Genomic DNA, 15,804 nt, shown 5'->3' with positions numbered 1-15,804 from the left:
TTTTTTTTTTTTTTTTTTGAGACGGAGTCTTGCTCTGTCGCCCGGGCTGGAGTGCTGTGGCCAGATCTCAGCTCACTGCAAGCTCCGCCTCCCGGGTTTACGCCATTCTCCTGCCTCAGCCTCCAGAGTAGCTGGGACTACAGGCGCCCGCCACCTCGCCTGGCTAGTTTTTTGTATTTTTAGTAGAGACGGGGTTTCACCGTGTTAGCCAGGATGGTTTCCATCTCCTGACCTCGTGATCCGCCCGTCTCGGCCTCCCAAAGTGCTGGGATTACAGGCTTGAGCCACCGCGCCCGGCAGAGGATTGTTAAGAGTATGAAATTAATACGTATAAAGCCCTTAGAACAGTGCCAGTGCCTAGCACATAAGCATGGGTTATTGTTGTAAAGGAGCAACTGAGTCACTCAGGTATTTTCCTCCTAATCCTGTGCCTGGAATTTTTAGGTAAAAGAGAGATGACTCATGTACCCTCATACCCTGCCCCCGCACCCCTATGCCAGGAGTTATTTCTGGAGCACTCGTAACAGTTTTTTATTCTGTTCCCCTACGAGCCACTGACTCTTGATTTGATTCTATCCCTACAAGCCACCTGGACTCTTCCTGAGAAACAAAGGAGCCTTGTGGGGCCCTTCATGGTTTCTACCACCTTCCCTCCCCTTTCTCCCCAGTGCTGGTATCTGCCCTCCGGAAGGCTGTGTTCCATTCACTCGCTCCCAGGTGTGCCCTGGAGAGTGGGAAGGAATAACTGGTCCCAGATGCCCCTATGATCCAAGGGAAGAAATCCGGACAATGTGAAGTCACTAGGTAGGCTGGAGCTACGGGACTGGTTGGTCTTCACTGGCTGTATTTTGATCAGTTTATCTTTAATCTCCTTGACCTCGGTCAGCATTCAGTTCTGTGAATATTAGGGGATATGGGGGAAGCTAACCTGGAACACAGTCGGGCACCAATTCAAACAAGGCCCAGAAAACATTAGGGGTCTGGCCTCTGGGCTTCTCTGACCCCTAAAATGTGACTAGAGACCTGTGCCAGCCTCTTCCCCCGGCATCTGGAGGGGAGGGAGTGTCAAGGTGGGTTCACTTTACACTCGGTCCTCTCCTTGGTCTTTCAGCTGCTTCCTGCCCTGCTCCATGGAATCCCCTCTAATGGGGTGAAATGCCTAGCACACAGCCAGCATTTTAGGTTTCTCAAATGATCGCTATTGCCATTCATAACAATAACATTCACAGCCCCGTGTCGGGTGCCCTCGCACTTGCCCTAGATCAGGATCAGCCTGGGACCTCATCCTCTAGGGCCTCTTTCCCCCAGGGAGGCCTGGACGTGCAGTCCCGCAGCCCCGGCCGGTGGGGACAGCTAAATTGGGAGCGCTATTGCGGCTGGAATGCGGGCGGAGGCACCTGATCTCACACGGCTGCCGGCTCTAGGGGCGCACGCCCCCTCGCCGGTTCCCTCTCCAAGCGTCCTGCTCTGGGTCTGCGAACCCGAGCCTCCCCAGCTTACCCAGGAGTCACGGAGGGAGGGAAGGAGCGTGCGCACCCAGCACACAGCGGCACACTTACTTTTCATGCTTCTCCGAGGCCGGCGGAAGCTGGGAGCGCAGTCGCGGGCGCTCGACTTTCCCGCCGCTAGAGGGGGCGGGGCAACTTTGGTTCTGGCCCCGCCCCTAAGCTAGTCCCCACCCCCTCAGGTTGATGGCAGCAGCAGCTGGGGCTGCAGAGGCGCCGGGCCCTGGAGAGCCGCAGGCAGCGGCCTGAGTGCGGAGCCGGACACCCGGGTCCCAGATACTACGGACACCCGGAGAGCCAGCTCCTTCGCCCTGACGCCTTCTTCGGCCCCCTACGCACTCGGGCCCCCTCCGCAGAGGATTCGCAGCGTGAGCGCCCCGCAGCCCGCTCAGGACCAGGTACCCAGCCCCCAACACGCGGCCGCCACCGCAGCCGGCAGAGCTGGCAGGGTCCCTGAGGGGCGGAGGTCTGCGCCCCCTCCCCCCGCGCCGCCAAATTCGGTTTCGGGATGGGAGGACGTGGTGTCTATATTTGGCCAGCGCTCCCGGAGGGCGCAGACACCTCGTCTCGCAAGAACGCGGTGCTGGGGCAGGAGGCTGGAGACGGGTGCGGGGAGGCCGGGCCTCAGGCTCGGGGCCGCAGACGCGCCTTGAAGGGCACGCGGATGCTGGGGCTGGGGTGGGGCAGGAGCCACTGGCTGGGGCTTTGGGAGTACTCAGTGTGTCCTCTAGAGAGGCCCTAGCTGGAGAAAAGGCACCCCACCCTCCCCATCCCTGCAAATCTGGCCTGGCCGCGGAGGGGGCTGGGGTGGAGGATGGGGTTGAGGATCCCACCCCTAGAAGAGTTCACTAGGAAGAAGGCCGAACCAGGGCAGGGGACCCAGAGGAGAAACCAGACAAGCGTATGGTAGGCAAAAGCCAGAAGACCATGATCAGGGCTCCCTGGAGAAGCCAGTGCAGAGAGGAGTGGGAGAAGAGGGCCCCACGTCACTCTGTGCTGCCACCCGTCCACCCACAAGGCATGGGATGAAAACAGTAGCAGAAAGGACTCAGGTTGGCTGACAGGAGGAACTTCCCCCTTGGCAAATTTTTAGAAAAAGGCAAAACCCCATCTGCCTGAACTATTCCAGAGATGCGAGTTCGGGATCCTGTGGTGGTGCAGTCCTGGCCCCATACCTGGCTTTAAGCCAAGATCCAATGGTCAAGGCCTCTGCTTCTGGACAGGGTGCCTCTGGGAGCTACAGTCACTTCCCTGAAGAGATACTCATCAAGACTGTCGGAGCAGGGGGTGGGGGGTGGGGGATGGGCAGCGGGCAGTGTGGCATTGAGGCTCCTCCTAAAAACATTCCAACGGCCAGAAAGCTTTCAGTCCGAAAGGCTCCACAATCCCCTCAGCCTGGGTCTCTATGGAGAAGTCAGGCCCCAAATCCTAGCCCCTTACAGTAAACAGCATTTTACACAGCAAAATACCTTTCCCATACTCTGACCACCTTGAAGAAAGCTCCCTGCTTCTAGGACCAGACACTATATGGACTTATACCTGACTCCTGACCACATAACCCTTGTCATCAGCCACCCCTCCACTCCTCCTCCCTCCCACAGCTCACAGGACTAAGGACCAAAGGCATTTCTGGGCACTGAGATCCTACCTCTCTGCCCGCAGCTATGAGCAGACGTGTGGTTCGGCAAAGCAAGTTCCGCCATGTGTTTGGGCAGGCAGCAAAGGCCGACCAGGCCTATGAGGACATCCGTGTGTCCAAGGTCACATGGGACAGCTCCTTCTGTGCCGTCAACCCCAAATTCCTGGCCATTATTGTGGAGGCTGGAGGCGGCGGTGCCTTCATCGTCCTGCCTCTGGCCAAGGTGAGAGACCAGGGAAAGGAAGCAAGTGCGAGGACACTGGCTGGAGCCCCTGGGAACTCCTGAGGCAGCCTGTGTTCTCACCTAGTTGCATTCCACAGTCAGGAGAAGTGTCTGTGTGGATTGTCTCCTCCCTATTCCCCAAGCCCTCAAGGACCAGAGGGGAGGCCACCCCACCCCACCCTAACCTCAGGGTGGCCTACTCCCACTCCCTAGCCCTCCCACCTCTCCACGCACCACCCCATTCCCAGCACGGACCAGAAGGGGAGCCGGGTGATAGAGATGGTTGGGACACAGCGCAGCCAAGCCTGGCCAGATTCCATCACTGCCTCTCCTAATGCCGCATCCCCTCATGTTTTGGGTGTGGAAAACCTCCTCCCTAGCCCAAGATGACCATTTGATTAAGTCACATCTCAGAGCAGCAAACTGAGGACAGGGTCAGGCTCTATCCAAAGAGTCCCTGGTTACCTCCAAGGACTCTTGCAGTGAAGTAGAAAGAAAGGGAAGGGAAAGGAAGGGGAACACGATACATGAGGCCAGAGCCCTCCTTACCCTTAGGATGGGGACCAGGCAATGACTGCCATGTTAGCTTCATAATCTTAAGCCCCTTGGCCATCCATATCCCAAGGATGACTCCCCCCCCACCCCCAAGGTATGACCCTGACCTGGATTCTGGCCCCTACACCTTGTTAGGGGAGGATCCACAGGTGGCAGGGTCAGGAAGAGGCCTGACAAAGCCAGTGACTCACCCCAGACAATGCAGACACCATCCTGGGACACAGACCCCAGGGCTCAAATTTCAGCTGGAGCTGCCTCCTCCCCCAATATGTCTGCTCTTTCAGTACCACATAGCCACCCTCTCCCCCACTGCCTGGTCTGGACCAGTGCCTGTCCCTGCAGAAGTCTCAGAACCCCCACAAGCAGCCTGTGAAGACCAAAAAATAGGTGGGCCCCCAGCTCCCATTTGGGGATAGTAGGCACCAGGACTGCTTGCTGCTTGTGATTCCAAGGTGAAAGTGGTTCACAAGGAAGAGATCTGCCAAGGGAGCCAGGAAAGGGCTGTGCAGCACTACACTATTACCTCACTTCGACCTCTTCCACCAGGAGATTCCCACAGACATTTCAATAGGAGAACGGGCTGAAGAACAGCCTCCTCCAAGTAGGTGTCTTTGGAAGCGCACTGGACTGGAAAGTTCAAATCTCAGCTCTATGAGTATCTTGTTGTGTGTCCTTGGTGAGGCCATCTTACCTCTCTGTGTCAGAGTCCCTAATATTAAACTATTTTAACTCTGCCTTCAGTAAAGTGCAGCAAGTGGACTGGATGGGGTCAGAAATGTGGAGAGGGATCTGCAAAAAGAAAATAGATAATAGGGAACTGAGGTGTAAGCAGATCTGCTACCCACCCCCCAAAAAACACACAGGAGCGTAGCCCCACGTGTTCCTCTCTAACCCCTCAGACAGGGCGAGTGGATAAGAACTACCCACTGGTCACTGGGCACACTGCCCCTGTGCTGGATATTGACTGGTGTCCACACAATGACAATGTCATCGCCAGTGCCTCAGACGACACCGCCATCATGGTAGGAGCCAGGGGGCTACTGCTGGGCAGTTGAGCAGGGGAGCGGGGAAGGCTGCCTCACCTGTGCTGGGGAAGGTGCTAAGTAAGGGTGGTAATAAGGGAGGTGCTGGGTCCCAGAGCCCTGCCCTGCCCAGCTCCCAGACTATTTTTAGCTACATGCCTACCCCTTCCCAGGATGCACTGCTTAGGACTAATTATAGCCATGGCCAACCAACCTGGTGCCTGCAGAGCAGCAGGGCAGTGCTCTGAAGTCTCCCTGCTGGAGTGAATGGGAGGTCTCTGGAGAGCTGGCAGTGCCCCCTCCTGGCTCTCAGCTGCTTCTGCCCTAGGCATGCGCCACCACATCTTGCCCTGCATTTGACCCCTACCACTCAAGAGAGCCCGTAGGGAAGGAGTGGAGGGACAGGGTGGCTCCTCATTCCACCTACCTTATGCGTTTTCTTCCTACCCAGGTGTGGCAGATTCCAGACTATACCCCCATGCGCAACATTACGGAACCTATCATCACACTTGAGGGCCACTCCAAGCGTGTGGGCATCCTCTCCTGGCACCCTACTGCCAGGAATGTCCTGCTCAGTGCAGGTCTGGGGGCGAGGGAGGGGTCCCCCTTAGATGGGTGGGTGGTGGCAAAGGCGGGACCCAGGTGACCATGCCTGGCAACTCTGGGCAGGTGGTGACAATATGATCATCATCTGGAATGTGGGCACCGGGGAGGTGCTGCTGAGCCTGGATGATATGCACCCAGACGTCATCCACAGTGTGTGCTGGAACAGGAACGGTAGCCTGCTAGCCACCACCTGCAAGGACAAGACCTTGCGCATCATTGACCCCAGAAAAGGCCAAGTGGTGGCGGTGAGTGCCTGGCCTAGCCACTCCCCAGCATCCCCTGACCAGTGGCCGGCTGTCAGCACCTTGTACCCACCATTATCAGAGCCCCTGGTCCTGGCTTTCACCTGTCGCATCCCTGCTCCAGAGACTAGCCCTCTTCCCCCGTCTCTGCAACCACAGGTCTCTGCCCTAAGTAAGCCCCCAGCCTGCAATTTCTCTGCCGGGCTCCTGTTCCCTCCCCTCCCTTGCATCTCAGAAGCTCAGAAAAGGGCTCCTCGCTTTGGGATTGAGGAGGGGAGAAGCTGGAAACTCCACCCTCCCACCAGAACCTGCATGAAACCTGAGCTCCCGGACCCCTCTCCTCTCAGCCGGCACCCAGACGCATCTTCCAGGGTCTGGGGCCTGACACTGGCTGGAGGGCTGGCCCTTTCTCCTTGTGGACCCGCTGGGCGGGGGATGGGGGGCAACCCTCGCACGTTGCTTATCCCAGCCGGGTGCCCTGGGTGGGCGGAGGCCCTGGCCCTGCCGGCCTCAGTCTAACCTGGGGTGCGGGTGCGTGGGCCGCTTGCATGTCTGCGTGGAGCACAAGCGCCGAGCGCGGTCGGGCGGGCGCGCGGGCGCTCTAACCCACTAACCCCGCGAGCAGGAGAGAGCCCGGCCTCACGAGGGCGCCCGCCCGCTGCGGGCTGTCTTCACCGCAGACGGGAAGCTGCTCAGCACCGGCTTCAGCAGGATGAGTGAGCGGCAGCTCGCGCTCTGGGACCCGGTAGGCCAGGCCGCGCCGTGCGCGCTAGCTCGCTCCTTCGCTGGGTCCGCCAGGAGCGCCTTCCCGGGCTGTGGCTGGCGCCCAAGAGGCCCGAGCTGAGCGGGGAGCTCCCCGTTCAGGAAAAGCCTCCCTGCGACTCCGGGGAGCCAGCAGACACCCCTGCTCTAGGGATCGGCCTTTGAGCGCGCTTAAGGGTTCGGGATCGGCTGAGAGCCGCGTGCCTCCTGCTCTCTCCAGGCCCGGATGCTCTCCAGGTCAGGGGCCAGCCGTGGCCCCGCAGGAAGCTGAGTGCTTAGGCCCCTTTTGTCTCTTCCCCGCCTCCGCTCCTCCACCCCGGACACCCAAGTCAGCAAGCTGGTTGCTCGTCCCTCCATGCTCCTCAGAGCAGGCGGCTGGGTGATGTCCCTCCCTGTCTCCCCCTACCCCCAGGAAAGGTTTGCGGCCCACGAGGGGATGAGGCCCATGCGGGCCGTCTTCACGCGACAGGGCCATATCTTCACCACCGGCTTCACCCGCATGAGCCAGCGAGAGCTGGGCCTGTGGGACCCGGTAACGCAGCTGGAGGCTTGGGGTGTGTGCCCCGGGGACTGGCATCACGGGAGAGTGGCCAGGCGCCCCCCACCCGCAGGGCATGCCCACCTGGACAGGACTGAAGGCTGCTGCCACCTCTGCAGCGCCTGCCATTCTCACACCCACCCCTCTGCCCAGTTTTGCTGCGTCGCGTGAAGGATCCTGCGCTGGCGCCCCCACCTGGTGATGCCGAGTCCCTGGGGGTGGTTTGCTGTGACTGCATGCGGCGCGCAGCGGGTATATGTGCCGGGGAGGAGGAGGGATGTGCGCAGGGGAGGAGGAGAGATGTGCCCGGGGGAGGGGCCTGCAACTCTGGTCACTAGAGGTTTGGGGCATACGGTCTGGGAAGGCCAGGAAGCGTAAAGGGGCTTCTGAGGGTCCCGAAGTAGCACGGGAGGGTGGGGCAGGGCTGGTCACGCCTCCTGTACTCGGGCAGAACAACTTCGAGGAGCCAGTGGCACTGCAGGAGATGGACACAAGCAACGGGGTCCTATTGCCCTTTTACGATCCCGACTCCAGCATCGTCTACCTGTGTGGCAAGGTGCTCACGGCCGGGCAGGGAGAACACGGGGCTGGATGGAGATATGGAGGGCCTTGTCCGGGCGCGCCCCTGAACCGACTGGTTTTGCAGGGCGACAGCAGCATTCGGTACTTTGAGATTACCGACGAGCCGCCTTTCGTGCACTACCTGAACACGTTCAGCAGCAAAGAGCCGCAGCGGGGCATGGGTTTCATGCCCAAAAGGGGACTGGATGTCAGCAAGTGTGAGATCGCCCGGTCAGCGGCCTTGGCCCCTCCCGAACACCTGCCCGCCTCTGTCCCCCACTCATGTCGGGTCCTAGCCACGGGGCTTCCCCAGTAATGCAGTGCTTTGGAAAAGGGGGAAAGGGGGATAAGACAGTTCTGTTTCAGTGCCAGATCCACCGCTCACTAGCCTTACATTCTCAACTTCAGTCTTTTACTATAGAACCAATAATGTGTGTAATGTGCAATATGCATGGTAGGCGCTCAGCAAGTGTTGGCCTCCAACCCCCTTGGTCTTAGACAGGAGAAGTTAAGGACGTGGAAATCTGCGGGGGTGCTGAACCCTGCTCCCTTATAGGTTCTACAAGCTACACGAAAGAAAGTGTGAACCTATCATCATGACTGTGCCCCGCAAGGTGAGGGGCCGGGAGAAGGGTTGGGCAGGGCTACTAGGCGGAAGGGAGCGGGGCAGGCCCCGCACCCCTCTCACGCAGGTCTCCCTGTCCCACCCAACCCCGCAGTCAGACCTGTTCCAGGACGATCTGTACCCGGATACGCCGGGCCCGGAGCCGGCCCTAGAAGCGGACGAATGGCTATCTGGTCAGGACGCCGATCCCGTGCTCATTTCGCTGAGGGACGGCTACGTGCCGCCGAAGCACCGCGAGCTCCGGGTCACGAAGCGCAACATCCTGGACGTGCGCCCGCCCTCCGTCCCCCGCCGCAGCCAGTCGGCCAGCGACACCCCCTTGTCGGTAAGATCGACCCTGCTGCACCCTGGCCCAATCTACATCTCCCCTACCGCCCCTATACGACACGGCCTCTCCGTCCTCCGCCCCAGCAGCAGCACACCCTGGAGACGCTGCTGGAGGAGATCAAGGCCCTCCGCGAGCGGGTGCAGGCCCAGGAGCAGCGCATCACGGCTCTGGAGAACATGCTGTGCGAGCTGGTGGACGGCACGGACTAGCCCCGCGCGCCAGGCAGGCGGAGCGGGGCGGGGCGCACAAGCTCGGCCCCGCCCCAGCTATTGGTCCCGGACTCCGGACCCCGCCCTCTTGGGCGGGGGGGGGGGCCGGGGGCGGGACTGGGAGGGGAACTCCGCCCCTTACGGGAGACCATAACTCTGGGAGCACAGGGGAGACCCACGTCGGTCCGGCGGAGGCTGGACGGCGCGCCTCGTCTGGGACCCGGCTGGAGCTGGCCTAGGGAGGTCTGGGGGGGCCCAGCAATGGTACTGCACGGCGAGGTGGTGTCCCCCTTTGTCCTCTGCCCAGGGCAGGGAAAGTGCTTAGTATTTACGCGATGCTTGGGGACATTGGAGCCTGAGCTTGACCTCAGATGGGTGGCGATTTGATGGGTCCCCCCAGGCTGGGGAAAATGACAGCGCTTCTCCTAATCAGCTCACTGGTTTCCATCACGCTGAGTGGTAAACCAGATGGGCGTCACCCCAGTTCTGCAGACACATACACATCCCGTTTGCTGCAGAGCCGGACCCAGTGGTTACACCCACAGAGGTCTGTGGTAGAGCGCTCTCTTCCTTCTTTCCAGCGACAGGGGCGAGGGCGGCTTCCTCGCGGCAGCCCCCGCGGAGAAATCTCGAGAGAAGTGGCATGAGGAATTAGGTTCATCACAAATACACACACACTGCCCCCAACCCTCTGCTGTTGCCTCTTTCAGAAAAACAAGACGTACTGAATGAAACATTTTACTAAGCGTTCAGTCTGTGCCTCCTGCATGGGTGGGAGTGAGGGGAACAAGACCCCCAGCCTCTGCAAATGCTACCCCCAGGCTCCTGGGAGACCTGGCGATGCACTCCTGGGCTCAGGGCCCACCAGGCAGTCTCTTACCCTAGAGCTCTCCCCACTCTTGAGGTTCAGAAGGACCCCAACCCACACCGTAGGCGTTCCCCCCCCCCCCCCCCAAGTAAAGTCAGGTAGCAAAAGCCTCCGGTTTGAAGCCTCTTTTATTTGTGCCTCAGAATCAGTCTGGTGCCCCTGGCATCAGGGAAGGGGGTGGGAGGAACAGTTTCTCTTTGTTCTTTTCTTCCATCCCTTTTTGTGTCCCTTCTGAGCCTCAGGGGCTGAGCCGGGAAGGCCCGGGACAAGGGTGTACGGTGGGCCCCTGCCCCTAGCGGGGTCTGTGCTTCTCTGGGTGGGTGAGGTGGGGCAGGGGAGAGCCGGGGGTTAGCACCATTGGATGAAGGGTTTTAGAGTCAGTCTCCGTGTGGGGGCAAGTGGGATGTACAACCACAGAGGCTAGCAGCAGCTGGTGGGAAGGGGTGGGGGTGGTGCCAGGGCCCTGGGCGAGCCCTTCGTGTCCAGTCTACTCGGGTCTAGTGCTTACCCAGCCCGATATGCTCCCCACTCTCTGAGGCACCATGAGGGAGTCAGGGCTTGGCCAGGCCAGGGGGCTACCTTGGACACACTCCCTGATCACAAAAAAAAAAAAAAAAAAAAAAAAGATGTGCCTTGGGGGATGGGACTCCAACTTCTGGCTGCCCAAGGAGAAGCTGGAACCACCCTGAGACCCAGGACGGGTGTGGGGGCTGGGGGAGCCGGGTACCCCGGTAAGTGCACTTGACGCTGAAATGCCGGGGTTGGGGAGGGGCTGGGCCCTAGACGTGCTGGTTTGTGTCTGGGACAAAGCAGCGACACAGCACGCGAGGAGCTCAGCTGCCCCCCAGGAGTGAAGAGCAGAGATGCAAAGGCTTCAGGGGCAGTGTCCTGGAGTGCGGTTAGTGAACAGAAATGCGGACCGGCCACAAGGAGCAAGGGATGGGGACAGCGCTCCTCTAAGGATTCATCTCGCCCTCAGGACCGCCTGGCTCCGCCCCAGGCCAGATCTGAGCCCAGGGGAGCGGGCTGGGGAATCAGCATACAGCAAAGCAGGGGAACCAGGCCGTGCCAGCTGCCTCCAGGGCCCTGGCCTGGGAAGGTACCCCGCGGCCATGCCGAATCCCTCCCCGAACCGTGCCTGCTTCGCTGCTGCACCGGCGAGGCAGTGGCTCCAGTCTCCAGCAGCCGTTCCGCAGGCGCGCAGGCCTAGGTTTGTCTGGCTCCTGGCCCTGGGCGTGGCGCGCGTGGCGTAGGCGAGGGTCCCGGCAGGGGGCGCTACTGCTCGGTCAGTGAGAGCCTAAGGATGCGCTCCAGCTCCTCCTCCTCCTGGCGCGCGCGCCGCCGCCGCTCCTCCTGCTCCTGCGCCGACAGCTCCATCGCCAGCCGCAGCTGCTCGTCGTAGCTCCGGAACACGTGGCCGCTGGAACCTGGCCCTGAGCTGGACCGAGGGCTGGGCACTGACGCCGGGGGCGCAGGCTGGCGCTGCGGCGTGGGCGGGGCGCTCCTGGGGGTGGGGAAGGAATGTCGCGGGCTCCCGGGCGCACCCACCCACCGGCCGGGGCCAGGACACGGCGTGGAGGCTCCAGGACGGCCCAGGGCCACCACCCTCTAGTGGAGGCCGTCAGTCCTGCGGCGTCCTGGCCCCCACCTGGTCGTGGGGGAGCCCAGCCCCTACCAAGTTCTCCCCGTCAATGCCTGGGGAGAGTCTGAACGCCGCGGTGAGGCCTCGATCCCTGCCCCCTGACTGCCGCCTTGGAGCCAGGAAAGAGTAGTGGCAGAAGCCATCCCGATACCAGAAGGGTCCCTGCCGAGGGCCCCGCGGGTTCTCCGGGCTGTGTCCTGGCTTAGGGGAGACAGGATCCTCTCCGGAGGATTCTCTCCGGCCCAGCGGGCACTGACCTGTCCTGTCGGCGACCCTCGTAGGACATGGGGTGGGTGCCAGGCTTGCTGTTGGTTAGCGCCTCCCAGATGGTGACCTGCGGGAAGGCATGGGCATTAGCCCTGGCGGCGCCGCAGTCCCGTGGACCCGCGCGCCCGCGGAGACGCACCTGGTCATACTCACTGCCCGCCTCAAGCAGGCTCTGCTGGATGGCGAATTGCAGCAGGTCGTCATCGTCGTCCCGGGTCGCCGCCTCCCGCTGGCCGCCCATCACGCTGTAGCCGCGCGGGGCCTCGAACAACGCCGGGGAGATCTCGCAGCCGCGGCAGGAGGCTGGGGGCGCGGGGGCTGGGTCAGGCTCGGCCGGGCAAGCCCGTCCCACCCACCCCGGGGAGAGCCGAGGGGCAGGCGTTCTCGCGGGGAGGGGGGCTCACTCGTGGAGCTGGAGCTGCTGACGCTGGAGGAGTCGCTGCCTGGGGAAGGCGTCTCGCTGCTGGGGCTGCCTCGCACCGATGGCACCGGCTCGTCACAGCCGTTGAGGTTCCCGAAGGTGATGCGTGCGTTGAGGATGTGGAAGATCGGGATTTCTGAGGATGAGGAAACCATCAGGCACCACCACCCAACCCCTCACACCTCAGCCTCGGCCCCGCCCCGGCCCGCCCCAACCTCATCTAAACCCTGGCCCGCGCGCCACTGGCTCAGGAGAAATGGCGGTGCGGTCTCACCAATCTTGACCGGGAAGCCAGGAGGCAGGCGCAGGGTGATGAAGTCCCGGAGCTTGGCAAAAAGCGCATTGCTGACGGCCATGAGGTCAATGATGGGGGCCACCTGCTCACACAGGGACAGGGGATGCTCCTCACACAGCCACAGCTTGGCCTTGAACCTGCCCCCACCAGATCCCAAGGGGTGAGGGACACTGCAGGAAGCCATGGCCTCCCAGCATCTCCTGGAGCCCCAGCCCCCCACCCTCCCAGCACCAGCAGGGGCCTCACTTCTGTGTCTTGGTGGTCAGTTCCATGGGGCGGCCCATATCACGGTTGCCCAGCTCAAAGTTGGGGTTGAAGTATTCTTCTGCAGTGATGGCAGTGGGGTTGGCTTGGCTCAGAGTCTGAGTAATCAGGGTCTGTACCACATGGGGAGGGGCCCAGGAGCTCCCCTCAGTTCCTGATGCCAGGCCAGCTCATTTGCCGTCACAGGGCCCCCAAGCTGTCCCCTCTGCCAGTGTGGCATTGACATGGCCTTGGGCATTGTGGACAGGAGGTCCACATGGGCCATGCTAAGCCTCCCAAGCCTCCTTCTGAGCCACATCCACACCCCTCCACTTATGGGTACCCCTACACACACTCACCCCATTTTGGGGGCCCCCATGCTGCTCAGCGATTCCCAGGAAGGACTGCAGAGGCGTCTTACAGCCTACAAGAAATGTGGCATCTCAGAGGACACTGTAGCTCCACACACACCTGGACACCTCATCAGAGGTGACAGCACCCAAGACCTAGGAAAGAGGCTGCTTCCTGGGGTGGGGCCTGCTCACCCAACCACATACTCCGGCACCTTCACCTGAAGAGGACTGAGGGCTCCAAGGGCCAGGGGCCAGGGCCTCTGTGAGCACAGCTTAAAACAGTAAAAAAGTGGCCGGGCGCGGTGTCTCAAGCCTGTAATCCCAGCACTTTGGGAGGCCGAGACGGGCGGATCACGAGGTCAGGAGATCGAGACCATCCTGGGTAACACAGTGAAACCCCGTCTCTATTGAAAAATACGAAACACTAGCCGGGCGAGGTGGCGGGCACCTGTAGTCCCAGCTACTCGGGAGGCTGAGGCAGGAGAATGGCGTGAACCCAGGATGCAGAGCTTGCAGTGAGCTGAGATCCGGCCACTGCACTCCAGCCTGGGCGACAGAGCGAGACTCCGTCTCAAAAACAAAACAAAACAGTAAAAAGTAGGCCCAGGGCTCAGAAGCAACTTCCAAAAGTGCTCCTCTCCAGCTCGGTAACCCTGGACAGTAAAACGCCTGCCCTGGTAGGCATTGTGGGGTGTGCATGTGCGTGTGTGTGCTCTGCTTCAGGCACTTTCATAGGCATGACTTCATGTTGTTCCCCTGTGAGGTAGAAATTATGCTTTTTCACTTCGGACACAGTATCTGGTACCCAGAGAATCAGGTGTGGCATCAATGGGCATAGAGAATCTATGGCAAGGTCCCCTGACTTTCTAACTAAGATATGTCCCACTGGACTAGAATGGCCAATAAATGGCATACATGGCATTTCTCTCCCCTCCCAAATTCAACACCGACATCAGTAATCACTTGCAGCATGCCTCTCCACCGAACCCAGATGAGTCCTTAGAATCTTCTTAGTACTCTAGGAAGCCACTATCCATCATTAGGACTTGGCACCTGAATTAAAATCTATTGGCCTGAATAAAGCATCCAGGCTCTTGCTAGGATGCCTGTGGGGATACTGATGGAAGCACTGAAGTGGGAGCTGGTTCCTGCAATCCTGCAACACCTCTCCCCATCCACCTCTGCCTCATTACCTTTGACCTTGCCCTTGTGCTGTTCTGAAAGATGCTCTGTTCGTGTCCGGGTGATGAGCTCCACGTTGGATGCTCCATACACCTGGGGACAGATAAAGAAAGGGCTCATAGGCAGTTCTGGTCTTACCCTGTGTCTTACCCCCAAGGGCGTTGGGATCACTCCCTGTAGCAAAGGGTCCTGGAGAGACTCTGCTCCAGGCTTTTGGATAAGTAAATATATGAGGTCATTCATTCATTCATTCACTTATTCATTCAACAAACATTTTTTGAGGAGCCTTTCTGTGCCAGGCATTGAGGTAGGCATCAGGGATACAGTAAACAAGCCAGACATGATCCCTGCCCTCCTGAGACTTACAATCTCTATAAGGAGACAATAAAAAGGAGTTACAACAGCATGGTCCATGCACTGGTGGGGGTAGCACAGCGGCCTTCCCAGCCTACAGAAGCAGGGGAGGCTTTCAGAGGAGACACCACACACAAAACCCATGGCATTCGTTAGGTCATGCTTTCATGTCATGGGCAACATAGGGGTCCCAGAGTAACAGGCAGAGCCTTATTTATTTTATTTATTTATTTTTTTAGATGGAGTCTCTCTCTGTTGCCCAGGCTGGAGTGCAGTGGTGCAGTCTCTGTTCACTGCAACCTCCGCCTCCCAGGTTCAAGTGATTCTCCTGCCTCAGCCTCCCGTATAGCTGGGATTACAGGCACCTGCCACCACACCCGGCTAATTTTTGTATTTTTAGTAGAGACGGGGTTTCACCATGTTAGCCAGGCTGGTCTCAAACTCCTGACCTCAGGTGATCCACTCACGTTGACCTCCCAAAGGGCTGGGATTACAGGCGTGAGCCACCAGGCCTGGCCAGGAAGTCTTTTTAGGGATAAAGGCCTGACTCTAGGATCAGGCCAGCCAGGATCTGAACCCCAGCTCTGCCACTTAGCAGCTGTGTGACCTTGTACAGGTCACAGAACCACTCTAAGCCTGTATTTCCTCATCATAAAATGGACCAATCATCCCTATTTCCTGGGATTGTTGTGAAGACTAAATGGGATGCCAAGGAAAGGACTCAATAAACATGCACAAAATGGCAATACTAATAGAACAGCACCTACCAGAATGGGTTGTTGTGAGGATTAAGTGTGTGTGTGCGTGTGCACATGCCCTGTGTATACATCCATACATCCATATAAAATACCAGAGCAGTGCCTTGAACCCAAATATAAGTGCTTGACCACGCTGCATTGCTTCTGCACCTCCAGGGCTGGGGAAGGGAGGCCAGAATCCCCTGCACAGCTTGCTGCAGACAAGAGTGCAGCTGGGCTGGCAGCTGGGAGCTGCAGCCTCACCTTAGCTTCATACCCATTCACCATCTCCGTCTTTTCACTGCGCCAGCCCAGAATGCCAGTCTTGTTCCTGGGGAAGCAGAGTGGTCCAGCTGAGGCAGGCACCCCACCGGGCTGGCTCAAGGTTGACCAAGGCCATGCCCACCCACCTCTCAAAGGAGATATTCTTGGTGTCAAGCTGCGTGGTGACGACGGGCGCGGTGAGCCGGCTCAGCACCTGTTCCTCGGTGGGCTGAGCAGCAGCCAGTAGCAGCTCCCGGTCCTGCCCAGCCAATGCCAGAGTCTCTGTGTACACCACCCGGCGGTCGTGGTCAATCTCCATGACCACAGCGCTTGTGTCTGCCAGCCACGGAACAGCACAGGGGG

The 15,804-nt window shown here is 59.8% G+C and overlaps 2 protein-coding genes across 7 annotated transcripts in view; one reads left to right on the top strand and one right to left on the bottom strand.

The window, feature by feature from the left end:
- The first annotated feature begins 336 nt into the window (after positions 1 to 336).
- Positions 337 to 9,793, top strand: CORO6 (coronin 6). Of its 4 annotated transcripts, XM_023183867.2 has the most exons (12): positions 342 to 804; positions 1,688 to 1,903; positions 3,107 to 3,367; positions 4,822 to 4,944; positions 5,396 to 5,525; positions 5,614 to 5,795; positions 6,967 to 7,086; positions 7,544 to 7,648; positions 7,739 to 7,884; positions 8,210 to 8,267; positions 8,373 to 8,603; positions 8,690 to 9,793. In XM_023183867.2, exons 3-12 carry the CDS (start codon positions 3,170 to 3,172, stop codon positions 8,813 to 8,815), a joined length of 1,419 nt encoding a protein of 472 aa, XP_023039635.1. In that variant the 5' UTR covers positions 342 to 804; positions 1,688 to 1,903; positions 3,107 to 3,169; the 3' UTR covers positions 8,816 to 9,793. The 4 variants fall into 4 exon arrangements, 2 of the variants coding, with proteins under 2 accessions (XP_023039635.1, XP_023039634.1); XR_002724762.2 differs by lacking the exons at positions 7,544 to 7,648; positions 7,739 to 7,884; positions 8,210 to 8,267; positions 8,373 to 8,603; positions 8,690 to 9,793 and adding an exon at positions 7,246 to 7,264 and having other exon boundaries at positions 337 to 804; positions 3,168 to 3,367; positions 5,614 to 7,108; XR_002724761.2 differs by lacking the exons at positions 7,544 to 7,648; positions 7,739 to 7,884; positions 8,210 to 8,267; positions 8,373 to 8,603; positions 8,690 to 9,793 and adding an exon at positions 7,246 to 7,264 and having other exon boundaries at positions 337 to 804; positions 5,614 to 7,108.
- The window catches only part of ANKRD13B (ankyrin repeat domain 13B), a 30,334-nt gene continuing 24,323 nt past the window's right edge, over positions 9,794 to 15,804 (bottom strand). For 2 of the 3 annotated variants that reach the window (XM_023183865.2, XM_023183863.2), the window contains exons 6-15: positions 15,588 to 15,777; positions 15,442 to 15,508; positions 14,098 to 14,179; positions 12,911 to 12,975; positions 12,555 to 12,685; positions 12,288 to 12,478; positions 11,997 to 12,149; positions 11,732 to 11,895; positions 11,583 to 11,659; positions 9,794 to 11,187 (exon numbers count right to left, since the gene is read on the bottom strand). In XM_023183865.2, coding sequence (XP_023039633.1) covers positions 10,959 to 11,187; positions 11,583 to 11,659; positions 11,732 to 11,895; positions 11,997 to 12,149; positions 12,288 to 12,478; positions 12,555 to 12,685; positions 12,911 to 12,975; positions 14,098 to 14,179; positions 15,442 to 15,508; positions 15,588 to 15,777 — 1,349 coding nt within the window. In that variant the 3' untranslated portion in view covers positions 9,794 to 10,958. The remainder of the gene's footprint in view (positions 11,188 to 11,582; positions 11,660 to 11,731; positions 11,896 to 11,996; positions 12,150 to 12,287; positions 12,479 to 12,554; positions 12,686 to 12,910; positions 12,976 to 14,097; positions 14,180 to 15,441; positions 15,509 to 15,587; positions 15,778 to 15,804) is intronic. The other variant, XM_023183864.2, reaches the window with a different exon arrangement.

The sequence above is a fragment of the Piliocolobus tephrosceles genome, chromosome 16 (genome assembly GCF_002776525.5).
Source record: "Piliocolobus tephrosceles isolate RC106 chromosome 16, ASM277652v3, whole genome shotgun sequence".
NCBI lineage: Eukaryota > Metazoa > Chordata > Mammalia > Primates > Cercopithecidae > Piliocolobus > Piliocolobus tephrosceles.
The sequence above is the reverse complement of the archived record's forward strand: the minus strand, read 5'-3'. Positions and strand labels throughout refer to the sequence as shown.

Bases quoted from the DNA above. Each gene is read 5' to 3' on its own strand.
- CORO6 (XM_023183867.2), top strand. From the start codon at position 3,170: ATGAGCAGACGTGTGGTTCGGCAAAGCAAGTTCCGCCATGTGTTTGGG. The intron at 5,526-5,613 runs GTCTGGGGGCGA...AACTCTGGGCAG, and splicing joins GAATGTCCTGCTCAGTGCAG to GTGGTGACAATATGATCATC. The intron at 7,087-7,543 runs GTAACGCAGCTG...GTACTCGGGCAG, and splicing joins AGCTGGGCCTGTGGGACCCG to AACAACTTCGAGGAGCCAGT.